Raw genomic sequence first — 12,346 nt, forward strand, 5'->3', positions numbered from 1 at the left:
TAATAAATAATTGATTTTGTCTTATATCTTTTTAATAGATTAATTTTTTTTTTCAAGAATCATGAGATTAATTTTTCTTGATTGGTTTCTCCTATTTCAAACTTTTCATTGTTATTTTGTTAGTGGAAATTTTCTTTGCTTCTCATCCTAACGATCTGATTGGCTACAGGAAGTTCTAGCCCCGCCCTCTTTATCTCTTGCACGTTTGTGTATAACCGGTTTGTATAATGAATATCATAGGTGCACCCAAAAAATGAGCAAGTGGATGTCTGTGAGGGCGTTCTCACTTTCACCTGTAGATGGGTGTAAGTTTTAGTATTTTGCGGGGCGGTTGGAGCACCGCATGGATTGGTGTTTGTTTGTTAGTATTTTTACCCACTAAATATACTGAGGGTAGAAGAAAGTAAAACGTTCTAGTTAAAACGGCTGCAACATGCCACAATATCTTAATAAATATTTTGCGTGAATTGGTGTGTTGGTTCTGTATACCTATTACGTCTGATGTATGAGAAAGTGCTTGAAAGAAACATTGTTGTTGTTTTGATGGTTTTTCTATGCACACCCCAAAAATACAAATATGGATAATCCTTTCTAGTTTAATAAACTTTCCACGTCATTCATCGAACATCGCACCCAGAGAGATTGTCACCTCCCACCTATAGACAGGAAACAGGTTTAAAATAAACGCACCCCCCCACTCCTCTATCTTTTCTGGTTCCTCTGGTTTACAGGGGAGATTAATTTTCTCAAGGAAGTTTTCTCAAAAGTCAACTTGTTGCTTCCTTGGACCAGATGGAAAAGGAGGCAGGAAAAAAAATCAATGAATATTTGATGTACCTGTAGAAAGGTTTGTGTCCCCTGTTCTGTATAAATCAGGAATATTTTTTTTTTTTAAATTCTGAGTATACAAGTGTCTGCTAAAGACATGTGAACGGCAGCGTTTACCTTCTTACTTATGTCTCAGCTGGGACTCTTGAGAGAAGGATCACAAATTACTGACCTGTCCTCTTTACTGATCTAACAGTGGGGGTTACAATAGGTGACCCTTGTAATTGGCTAATTGGTAGCATCTCTGTGTTGTATTAGATTTACAGTTCACCAGACATTGTGGGAATTGCTGTAAGGAAGTTTTTCCTCCAGAGTGAGATGAAATGATGACAGTTACAGACAGATGGATCTGCACAATATTGGTCAGAGATACTCAGGTTTTAGAACGGACAGCTCGAGGGCGATAATAATGTAACATGCGGCGCCAGGCTTGAGATTGGTGAAGACGGTCTGGTGAGCTGGGGACTTGCCGCAGTGCCTCCCCGTTGATAGAACTGTCTGTCTGTACACTGCAGGGTGGGTATTATCATCAATCCTTCCCAGGGAATAAATGTATCTTTTAAATTAACTTTGTCCAGTTATGTGGCTAGGTGTTGGCAGGAACGATGATTTGTGGAACTGAATGACTTCTTGTTTTGTCAGGTTCTTCAAGGGAAAAGGGAGGGGGGGGGGGGCATTTAAATGAAAATCTATATCCCCAAAAAACCATAAGTCTTTATTATGTATTTGACACAATATAAGTGATACCTTAAAGGGTAACGCTGCACTTTTTGCAAATTATTATTAACTCTTTCACTGCCTTATGGTAAGGAAAAAACTTGAAGTTGTCTGTTACTTGTATTTTCGAGCAATAGATGGCGGCTGACACAAATCAGGTGAGTTTGAAAAATTTAATTGAGCTCCTGCAACTTCCTTACGTCCCTACAGTAGGACTTGGTAAGGATTCCTCAAAGTGCTGACATCATACTTGCTGAATTTTGGAGAGCCCTCCTGGATTTCGATTTCTCTTTCTTCGGGGCCTGATAGTGCAAATCTTGTCCCCATGGCCATACCGCCCTCGTGTTGAAATGGGAATCGCATTCACCGCATTTTGTCTTTGGAATGTCCCAAAAAGTTTGGCAAGTTTCTGCAAAGCTCCGAATGCTTCAGAGATGATGAGTTTAATGTTGTTCAGCTGTAAAGCAACAGTGTTGTCACTGGGAATAGGAATTTATAAAATAACAATGAGTGGATTTTACTTATTCACATATATACTGATAATCTTTGTTACTTTCCCTGTTCTCAGCCCCGGGAGGAACTCGTATTGATGATGGAGACAAAACTAAGGTGACCACCAACTGCGTCTTTGGAGCCGATGAGGATTATGAGACGATGCGTAATTATGCCCAGGTAAACCACGCTGGGGGGTGATAATGTTTTGTTTATTATAGTTGTTAAAAGACATTCAGTGTAAAAGAGAAAGGTTTCCCCAGGATCATCATTTATCTTTTTATATTACAAATGCTGGAAGTGTTGATTCTGCTGCCAGTTTCTTTAAAGAAGAAAGTTGTCGGCTCCGATTATGTGAGAAAGTAATATGGCTGTGATTTGTCTTCTACAGAAGCGCTCTACGACATAGCTAATAATTTATAGTTTGCATAATATATAGATAGTTGGTGCTATAGTATTGAGTCTGTGACCGTAGATCACGGCCATGATTGTGCACAATGTAACAATCGTGAAAAGGACGTCAGCTCACAGAATTTGTTAGTGACATAGGTAAAGTTTATAACCGTTTCTAAACTCTAGGAATACGGGAAGCCTGGTTGGTGAGTTAAGTTGGGTACACACTATTGCATTGTACTTCAGATGCAACGTCTGTAACGATACTACCCATGAGTTAAAGCCCCGATGATCATGCAGATTCCTGTGTACACACCTACACGATTTACCGTCAGATCTGTGATCTTCATCTCTCATAACCATCTGCTGAAAGGGTTGTGACTCTGTACACACTACAGATATCTGCCTACGCTGCTTGTGGTGAGTGTGTACACACTTCCACATCTACCCAACATCGTTCCATCGCTGATCGTTATTTTGAGGAAGTTTATAAAACGAAATCAACAGATGCAATGTGATTTTTCGGAAGATTAAACATGATCGTGGGAGCGAACACACAAATGCAATATTACCCCACGGTCATGAGTAGTCTGATCTGCACGATGATTGTGTCCATGTGTACCCAGCTTTAGTTTTGCCCGTAGTACATGAAGAACATTGTTTCATTGTGGTAATTGATTTAGCTAGAAAATTTCCTCATTGTATCCAGTTATCTTTACTACGGTTTCTCTAGGTCTTCAGCAAGCTGATCAGAAGATACAAATATCTGGAAAAAGCCTTTGAAGAAGAAATCAAGAAGGTAAGAAGATTTCAGGAGATCGGAACATTAATACTTTACCTTAGAAGATAAATGTGTACAGTTACATTAGTTCTACACCCTAACCCGAAATTACAGAGTAAAGCACCCCCTGTTTTCCACACGGCAGTATCCAGGACCCCATGCTGTGTCGCAGATAAATGTATCATTCTCGCCACCTTGGTGCTTCCTTCTATTGGGAGTCAGGAGTGGATGCTGGATCAAGTTATAAGAGTGCTGGATTCTCCATAGGGCAATTGACCACTACAGAGAGTGGTGGGGTGAGTATCTGACACACAGCTGGGGTCCTGGATGCGGAATATTCATACTTGCCAACTCTCCCTTAATGCCAGGGAGACTCCCTGATATAGGGGTGATCTCCCTCACTCCCTGAAGAGTCAGGCATTCTCCCTGATGCTGAGCCATTACAAGACGTGGTTGGCTTCGCCATCTGTGGCATGATGACACAGTTCAGAAATTGTGTCCTATGTCCATGTATTGATGCCTATGGAGGTGGCCATTTTCATGGAGACCAAGATTTAATCAAAGACTGACAGGTAAGACAAAATGACTTCAGTAATGGAGACAGAAATGTAAAAGACACTTCAGTTTCTAAAGATTCATTAGCTGCTTTTCTTTAACGCATAGTTGCCTACTCTCCTGGAATGTCTGGGAGACTCCCACATTTCTGGGAGACCTCCTGGGCTCCTGGGAGAGCAGGGCAATCTTCCAGTTCTCGCCCCCGCAATAGATAAGTGGCGGGGGTGGGGCTTAATGACGCAAATATCACTTCATCAAGCCCCGCCCCCGCGTGCCCAACTGCCCGGGATCTCCTTGAAGCCAACGAGGAAAGGTTGGCAAATATGGGAATATTAGACCCCCCATCATTCTGCTAATTTGGAATTGTGGTGGGTGTTACCATGTGACTTATGGTTAGGGTCACTTTATTACAGGTGGAGGGGAATCTGCTAGAAAGGTACCGTTCAGTTTCTGGTTTAGTAATGTCCTAAATAAAGAAGAGAACGAGCACGGATCTAAATATTCCTCTCTACAAAGAAGATAATTATATGTACAGTATTAATTGGAGTGGTGTTATGAGAAGGAGTTGGTTCTGCAATTTAATAAGAATTAGCATCTGTTCTGCTGCAGATTTATGGAAATGCATTTAATAAACATCAGAATTTTCAGCCATTTACTCGCTAGTAGAGGCTGTTTTCAGACCTGCATATTAAGAATAAGTAATTCTTTTACATGCATTGTTTGTGTATAATATACTGCATAGATTGAGACAGTCAAAGGGAAAAACGTAGGCAAAATGGCTCTCAAAACCTATTGCCTAAATCAGCCATGTTACTATGGCCATGCCCCAGAACGGGCAATCCATGCACCATTATAGCCGTGTGAAGCCTGGACTGCAGAGACCAGCACGGATGGGAGTATTGCAGAGATGTAATTAGCCATTCTTGGGCCAGGCGGCCATTGAAATGTTGGCCTTATCATCCCTTAATACCACAAACTTTAGGGTATGAGTTGTGTGCACTGTAAACAGCAAATATTGTAATTTTAGGCATTGTTATATTATAACAACATGGTAAATACCCCTAACATAGAAATCATATGCCTTAATTTTGTTGGCTCCAGAACTAGGTTACCTCATTATATGTCATTATATGTTGTGAAGGTCGGATACTGCATGTCGGCTACCTACCACTTACACCGTATCTCTTGTCATTAGTCCTGACTTGGAAACAAATGCAAATAACGTATAACTTAGAGTTACATCCACCTCCACTGGGGACGTTCACTGTGCATCGTTCTCGTTCTGCTTTTTACCTATTCCACCAATTTAACGTATAAAGTAAAGCAATGAGACTTCAGAATTGGAACTTAACAACATGTTTTTACAGTTAGGATTAGCTGACGTTATAAGTGTAGGTGGATGTAGTACAGGATGTAACAAAGAGCTCTGCTAATATCTATTCAGACTCCGACACGTAATTAAGCTGTGGATGTTTTGTTGTAGGTTTATTAGTGAGCAGTATCTGCGCTGTCACAAAGCTGTGACAGAACCGTTGATAATTATTATTCCTTTGTAGAATTACCATAAAAGTGGCTGCGGGAATATTTTGTACAAACCTATGTCATTAAAATATCTTATTTTTCCTTTTAGTGCTGGTTTTAATGTGGGTGTTGTTTTTATAGTAACTTATTCATTGCGGTTTGTTTTTCACACATCCCCTTCCCCACCTGTATAAAGACAAATGAAAAACACTTTATTGGCATACCTTTCATATATAGAATGCCAGTTCCTTATTGCAATAAAGCTGGATTGTTCAAATTATGGCATTACCACTGGGTGCCTTAAACGCTCTGCACTTCTTGTCAAGACGCCGTCGCAGTAGCTGTAATTTTGCACATTTCAGCTAGAAAAATAAATTGCCTCAGTATATTGCTGCAGAAAAGTAAATACAACCCCCAACAGTCCCGATTTTTGTGACACAGTCCTTACTTTCAGGATTTGATGGTTTGGGTCTGAATCTTTATCAAATATAATTGTGTTCTTTGTCCCATGGTTTTGTGTCCTCAAATTATGAAACTTATGAGGCAAACCAGAGATTATATGACCTACTTTTTCACCCAAACAGGTTCATTTGTCTGCTATGTCAGGCGGGGCGCCGCCTCAATTGTGGCATTGGCCCCCCGTGGCTATTCAACATCACAGACCTCTTAGAGGTGCACATAAGATCTGTGATGTTGGGGTACCATAGTACGTCGCATTGAATCGACCCCTTAGTGTTTCCTGATTTATTTCGTCTCTTTTCCCTACAGCTGCTGCTATTTCTAAAGGCGTTTTCTGAAGCCGAACAAACCAAGTTGGCCGTGCTAACTGGGATCTTATTGGCCAACGGAACTCTCCCAGCCGCCATTCTCACCAGCCTGTTTACTGAAAACATAGTGAAAGAAGGTACAACGTGTGTTTATATTCGTGCAAGAAAAGTTTATTATTTTATAGTAAATCTGCATCCCTTTAAAATCGAATTAAGCTTCACGGTCTCCTGTCACTCTTCTTGATTGGCGTAACCCCCCAGCGGCTTGATCGTACAAGTGTTTATACCAGATCAAAAATGGCACCACTAGTGTGGTTGGACAATGTCACATACACAGTAATATTCCATCATCATCATCATCATTTATCTATATAGCGCCACTAATTCCGCAGCGCTGTACAGAGAACTCGCTCACATCAGTCCCTGCCCCATTGGAGCTTACAGTCTAAATCCCCTAATATACACACACAGACAGAACGAGAGAGACTAGGGTCAATTTTGATAGCAGCCAATTAACCTACCAGTATGTTTTTGGAGTGTGGGAGGAAACCGGAGCACCCGAAAGAAACCCGCACAAACACGGAAAGAACATACAAACTCCACACAGATAAGGCCATGGTTATACCACCATCTTCCAACCAACAGCATTTACCATCCAACCTCTCAAATATTACGATCAGATGTTAATCACAGTCTGTGTATGTTGCAATTTGCAGCCTGTCACCATCACTTCTTTTTGGTATATGAAAGCTCGCCAAGTAACATTCACTTTCTATTAATAAAATTTCTCAACACTATATCAATAAATCCTGAATGCGGAACAAGCAGAGCTACATCCAAACCATGCAGGCCAGCAAAGAAGCATCGTATATCGAGAACCACAACCAGCCAAAGAGAGAGGGCAGAAGAGACGGAACCACATAGGCAGTTCATTCGGCTTTTGTTGTCCGATACAGCGAATACATACTTAAAATGTAGAAATAAATGTGATTTCCGTAGAGTTAAGCGCAGTGCTAGTTGATAGTTCAGACAGAGTGGAGATTTATTTTCTGCCGTAATTCAGAAATGCCTGGTTTTGCCCCCACAGGTATTTCGGCGTCTTTCGCCGTAAAGCTTTTCAAAGCATGGATGGCAGAGAAGGACGACAACGCCGTTACATCATCCTTAAGAAAAGCAAATCTAGACAAGCGATTACTGGTCAGTATATTATTTACTATTCTGCAAGAAATATTTTTTTGATTGTTGTATGAAGCGTTTTAGATAACTGTTAAGACCAATCTATGACATGAATGGGCCATTGATATAATCTCACTGGAAGAACCACTCTGCCTATCATTTCTACAAGCCACTAATCACTGTACACCTACCATACAGTGCAAGATGGTACCTCACGTAAAGCCGGAGTGCCAGGAATGTGATCCTCGTGGTTCACTAATTATGTTTAGTCGGAGTGAACCTTTTAATATAATGTTCCAAGTTATCTCTGTTGATTTTCACTTTATCTTTTTAATGCATCGTGTTTCAAGCCGGTAAAAGTACTGTAAAGTGCGCATGTTCCAAGATCTGTGATCGTTACTATAAATCCTTGCCTGTTAGGAGCTGTTTCCAACCAATCGACAAACGGTTGAACATTTCGCAAAGTATTTCACCGATGCCGGCCTGAAAGAACTTTCCGATTTCCTGAGAGTCCAGCAGACTCTGGGAACCCGCAAGGAACTGCAGAAAGAACTTCAGGAGCGTTTATCTCAAGAATGTCCGATCAAAGAGGTGAGTGAAGCAATGTTCAACAATACATAAAGAAAGAAAACAATGGTGTAGAATCGGGCACACTCCCACTGTAATAAATCTAACTTTATCCATTACTTATAATTATAAACATTAACGTATTATTATAAACGTATTATAAACAGACAACGTTAATGCTCATTTAAGAACTTGCAAACATACATACTCAGTCCGTATATGGTGAAACGCGTGGATTTGTGGTCCTAGATGGCGGAACTTCTGAGGATATAGACGTTCGAGCTGTCCGTTGGAAGAATGTGAGAATATTAAAGCGTCTCTTGCTGGATAAGGCGCATGAGTGAATCTAGTTTTGCACGATCATGAATTTGCTTGGTGGGATGAGATTGTTTAAATGAGATGATACTATGTACAGGGTCTTTCTCACCTCAAGAGGTGTCAGTAATAGGGTCTCACAATTTGCACCTCCCGGTTGCATGTCCAGGTGAACTTCAACCAATGTAATAAAAAAAAATTCAAATCCCCGAAAGTCACAGATATACCACAGATAGCCCCAATGTCTTGGGATAAAATTAGGAGTTCAAAGACTTTAAACAGCAGTAATTTAGGATCATTTATTTGGCCCTGAAGTGGTTCTAGGCCGGACTTTGCTGTTTCCACCTTTTCCGTTTCAGCTTTATTATCTGGGGTGCAGAGGACTGAGGCACCGGTCAGACAAGTGGAAGCATTTTTGCTTTCTGTCTTTTGAAGTCACTGAGAAAACAGCTACATGTATAGCACATTGGAACAGTCTGTTTATTGAGAGGCAAATTAGTAAAAATGCAAATGATTACACTGTAAAACGACATGTTACTTAGTAACTACATTGTATAGAATACAGCCTGTGACATGCCACAATTTAATACTTTATTACCTATAGTCTGTGTTCAGACAGCCGCAGTAATTAGCCTTTCTAACCAGGGAAAATCAAGTAAGTATACAAGGCCTCATTCATCAAGAAACACAAAAGGAACGAAATGTGCGTTTTTTTAAAAAAATGCACATACATCGGGTATACAAACGCTGAAATCAACAAGGAGCGGATGTAGAGATACGTCTGGTAATGAATATGGGTCTAGGTCCGCTCTGCTCTAACAGACAATACACTGCAGGATACGTCCAATACATATGTGGAATATAAAGTCACAAAAGGGAGCACAGAAGAAAAAAAAAATATTCAATTAATGGCACCTATTAAATATAGGCCTATTCATTAATGACAAAACATAAAAAAAAAAAAAAAAAAGAGTTGATTGTTTTAAAAATTTTTTCCCATAAAATACATTTATCAGGATGTTATTAATGTCTACTATACATAAAATGCATTTTTACAGTTGCTCCTGCTTGCAAACACATGTTATAGCTGCAAACACAGCCGTCATCACTAGTAATCAGCACTTACACCTGACCTGTAGCTGGTGCAAGTGATACAACAGCAAAACACGTACCTTAGAGATGCACAAGCTTGAATCGGACGCTGCTGTGTGTGCTCCAGCTTGGTACCCCTCACTGTACACTGACTATGCACATACACCCCGGTCCGTCATTGAAATCGTAGGCTGTAGTAAGAGTCCTTTGCTCTTGAAGATGAAGTGGATGTTGCTGCGTTCACTGGCGTATAGTTCGTTACTAGGCATGTGCGGAGCGATTTTCCGCAGCATACGGCACGTATCGGCATTTAGATTCATAATGATTCGGACCCACATTCTGCACTGGAAGGGGATGTCCACGTTTGTGTGTTTATTGGGCGGTTTGGACAACGCCTCACGTTTTTCTGCTGAAAATATCAATTGATGCAGACTGCAGCCAATCAGTGCACTAGGAATTAGTCTCATCTCCGAGTCACAACTGATAAACTTCCAACCACACTTACAGGTCGAAATTTGGTCACACGGGGAAGTCAGGCGACCAGATCGCTCCTGCCGTAACTGGGGCGTGTTAGCAGTTCTCAAAGGGGAATATTTCCTAATAAATTCATAGGCAGCACTGAATATTGGTTGTCCTCACAACAATGGCTGCCTCCAGTGTGTAGGTATTTGGTGCACTTTAATTTTTGGGAAAAGATTGATTAGAAAGTATTCACCTTTGTGAGCTATGTGTGTGGTCATCTTCCAAGTGTGTCTATCTATATATATCTATCTTATCTATCTATCTATCTATCTCATATCTATCTATCTATCTATCTCATATCTATCTATATCTATCACATATCTATCTATCTATCTATCACATATCTATCTATCTATCTATCTCATTTCTATCTATCTATCTATCTCATATCTATCTATCTCTCTATCTAATATCTATCAATTTATCTCATATCTATCTATCTCATATCTATCTATCTCTCTATCTCATTTCTATCTATCTATCTCATATCTATCTATCTATCTCATATCTATCTATCTATCTATCTCATATCTATCTATCTATCTATCTATCTCATATCTATCTATCTATATCTATCTATCTCATATCTATCTATCTATCTATATCATATCTATCTATCTCTCTATCTCATTTCTATCTATCTATCTATCTAATATATATCTATCTATCTCTCTATCTCATATCTATCTATCTATCTATCTATCTCATATCTATCTATCTTATATCTATCTGTCTATCTATCTATCTATCTATCTCATATCTATCTATCTTATATCTATCTCATATCTATCTATCTCATATCTATCTATCTATCTATCTCATATCTATCTATCTCATATCTATCTATCTATCTATCTCATATCTATCTATCTCATATCTATCTATCTATCTCATATCTATCTATCTCATATCTATCTATCTATCTATCTATCTCATATCTATCTATCTATCTATCTATCTCATATCTATCTATCTATCCCATATCTATCTATCTATCTATCTATCTCATATCTATCTATCTCATATCTATCTATCTATGTATCTATCTATCTATCTCATATCTATCTATCTATGTATCTATCTCATATCTATCTATCTATGTATCTATCTATCTATCTCATATCTATCTATCTCATATCTATCTATCTATCTATCTCATATCTATCTATCTATCCCATATCTATCTATCTATCTATCTCATATCTATCTATCCCATATCTATCTATCTATCTCATATCTATCTATCTCATATCTATCTATCTATGTATCTATCTATCTATCTCATATCTATCTATCTATGTATCTATGTATCTATCTCATATCTATCTATCTATGTATCTATCTATCTATCTCATATCTATCTATCTCATATCTATCTATCTATCTATCTATCTCATATCTATCTATCTATCTCATATCTATCTATCTATCTCATATCTATCTATCTATCTATCTATATCTATCACATATCTATCTATCTATCTATCTATCTCATTTCTATCTATCTATCTATCTCATATCTATCTATCTCTCTATCTAATATCTATCTATTTATCTCATATCTATCTATCTCATATCTATCTATCTATCTGTAATATAATATGTATTCTCTCACTCACAGTCTGTCTGCTTTGACCAGTCATAAGATAATGTTTCTGGAGTGATAAACAATTATAGGAAAGCCTTGTCAGAATACTTGGAGACGAGGTAATGAAGCTTAGACATAACGATGAGGGAAGATTAGGAAAATTGAAAACCTTTCAGTATATGAAGCAGTGAATTAATGATGGATGGGTTGAATAATACAGAGTGATTCAGCGCCCAGAGAGCGAGGCTTAATCTGGCATTTGTGAACTTATAAAATTCCCTGTCTGCCGCGTGTTTAATCACAGATAAATGTCAGCCGGAGATTGGCTGCACCCTCACTTGTCATATACAGTGATTAAGTATCATCAGAACGCCACGGGATTATCGTGTCTGCTGTGTGGATAAAGCTGCCTTATCCCTGGGGAATGTGGTGAGGTCATGTCATGTAAATGAGGTTCATCCTGATGGTGTGTTAATGAGGGATCCATAGTGTGCTGGTGTTAGAGTGGTGTCCATTAACTGTCCCGTCATCTACACATAGTGGAGGCGGCCATTTTGTGGTCCGTTCACTAGGGACCGGTGTCTATGTGGGTATTGGTCATGTGGTTCCTCGGTGATGTCACTCAGGGGAGGGCTGGCTAATTTTATTCCATGGGGGCAAGTGTCGGCTCAGCAGCCTATTAGGAACATTTTACAGTGTGGGTAACCCATTCCCCGAGCACAAGGTAACCCAATATGGGGCCGACGTGTGGGCAAGATGCCCCCCAACCCAGCCAGCCCCTGATGTCACTGCTTCCTCATGAGATGATAGATTGCACTACCTTGACTGTTAGTTCAACCCACAAAATGGCTGACTCCACTGTGATTGGACAACCGTTTCTTTTTATACTGGGCTTGACCAATATTCAATCAATTCACTAGGATCTAGTGACATCTGAGCATAGGCAAACCGAGGTGGGGGGGGGGGGGGGGTTCCTAGTGTCTGGAAACCCCCCTCCAAACCTGGGGCACTGTATAATTGAGGTGGCTGGAC

At 39.6% G+C, this 12,346-nt stretch overlaps 1 protein-coding gene and 1 long non-coding RNA gene across 2 annotated transcripts in view; one reads left to right on the forward strand and one right to left on the reverse strand.

The window, feature by feature from the left end:
- The window catches only part of LOC142159310 (uncharacterized), a 361,481-nt gene that overhangs the window by 76,235 nt on the left and 272,900 nt on the right, over positions 1 to 12,346 (reverse strand). The gene's annotated exons all lie outside the window — the stretch shown is intronic.
- BZW2 (basic leucine zipper and W2 domains 2) overlaps positions 1 to 12,346 on the forward strand; it is a 53,407-nt gene that overhangs the window by 30,481 nt on the left and 10,580 nt on the right. The window contains exons 4-8 of the mRNA XM_075214071.1: positions 2,114 to 2,217; positions 3,164 to 3,229; positions 6,056 to 6,191; positions 7,142 to 7,251; positions 7,651 to 7,821. Of these exons, the coding sequence (XP_075070172.1) occupies positions 2,114 to 2,217; positions 3,164 to 3,229; positions 6,056 to 6,191; positions 7,142 to 7,251; positions 7,651 to 7,821 (587 nt within the window). The remainder of the gene's footprint in view (positions 1 to 2,113; positions 2,218 to 3,163; positions 3,230 to 6,055; positions 6,192 to 7,141; positions 7,252 to 7,650; positions 7,822 to 12,346) is intronic.

This window comes from Mixophyes fleayi, chromosome 5, assembly GCF_038048845.1.
Source record: "Mixophyes fleayi isolate aMixFle1 chromosome 5, aMixFle1.hap1, whole genome shotgun sequence".
In the NCBI taxonomy this organism is placed as follows: domain Eukaryota; kingdom Metazoa; phylum Chordata; class Amphibia; order Anura; family Limnodynastidae; genus Mixophyes; species Mixophyes fleayi.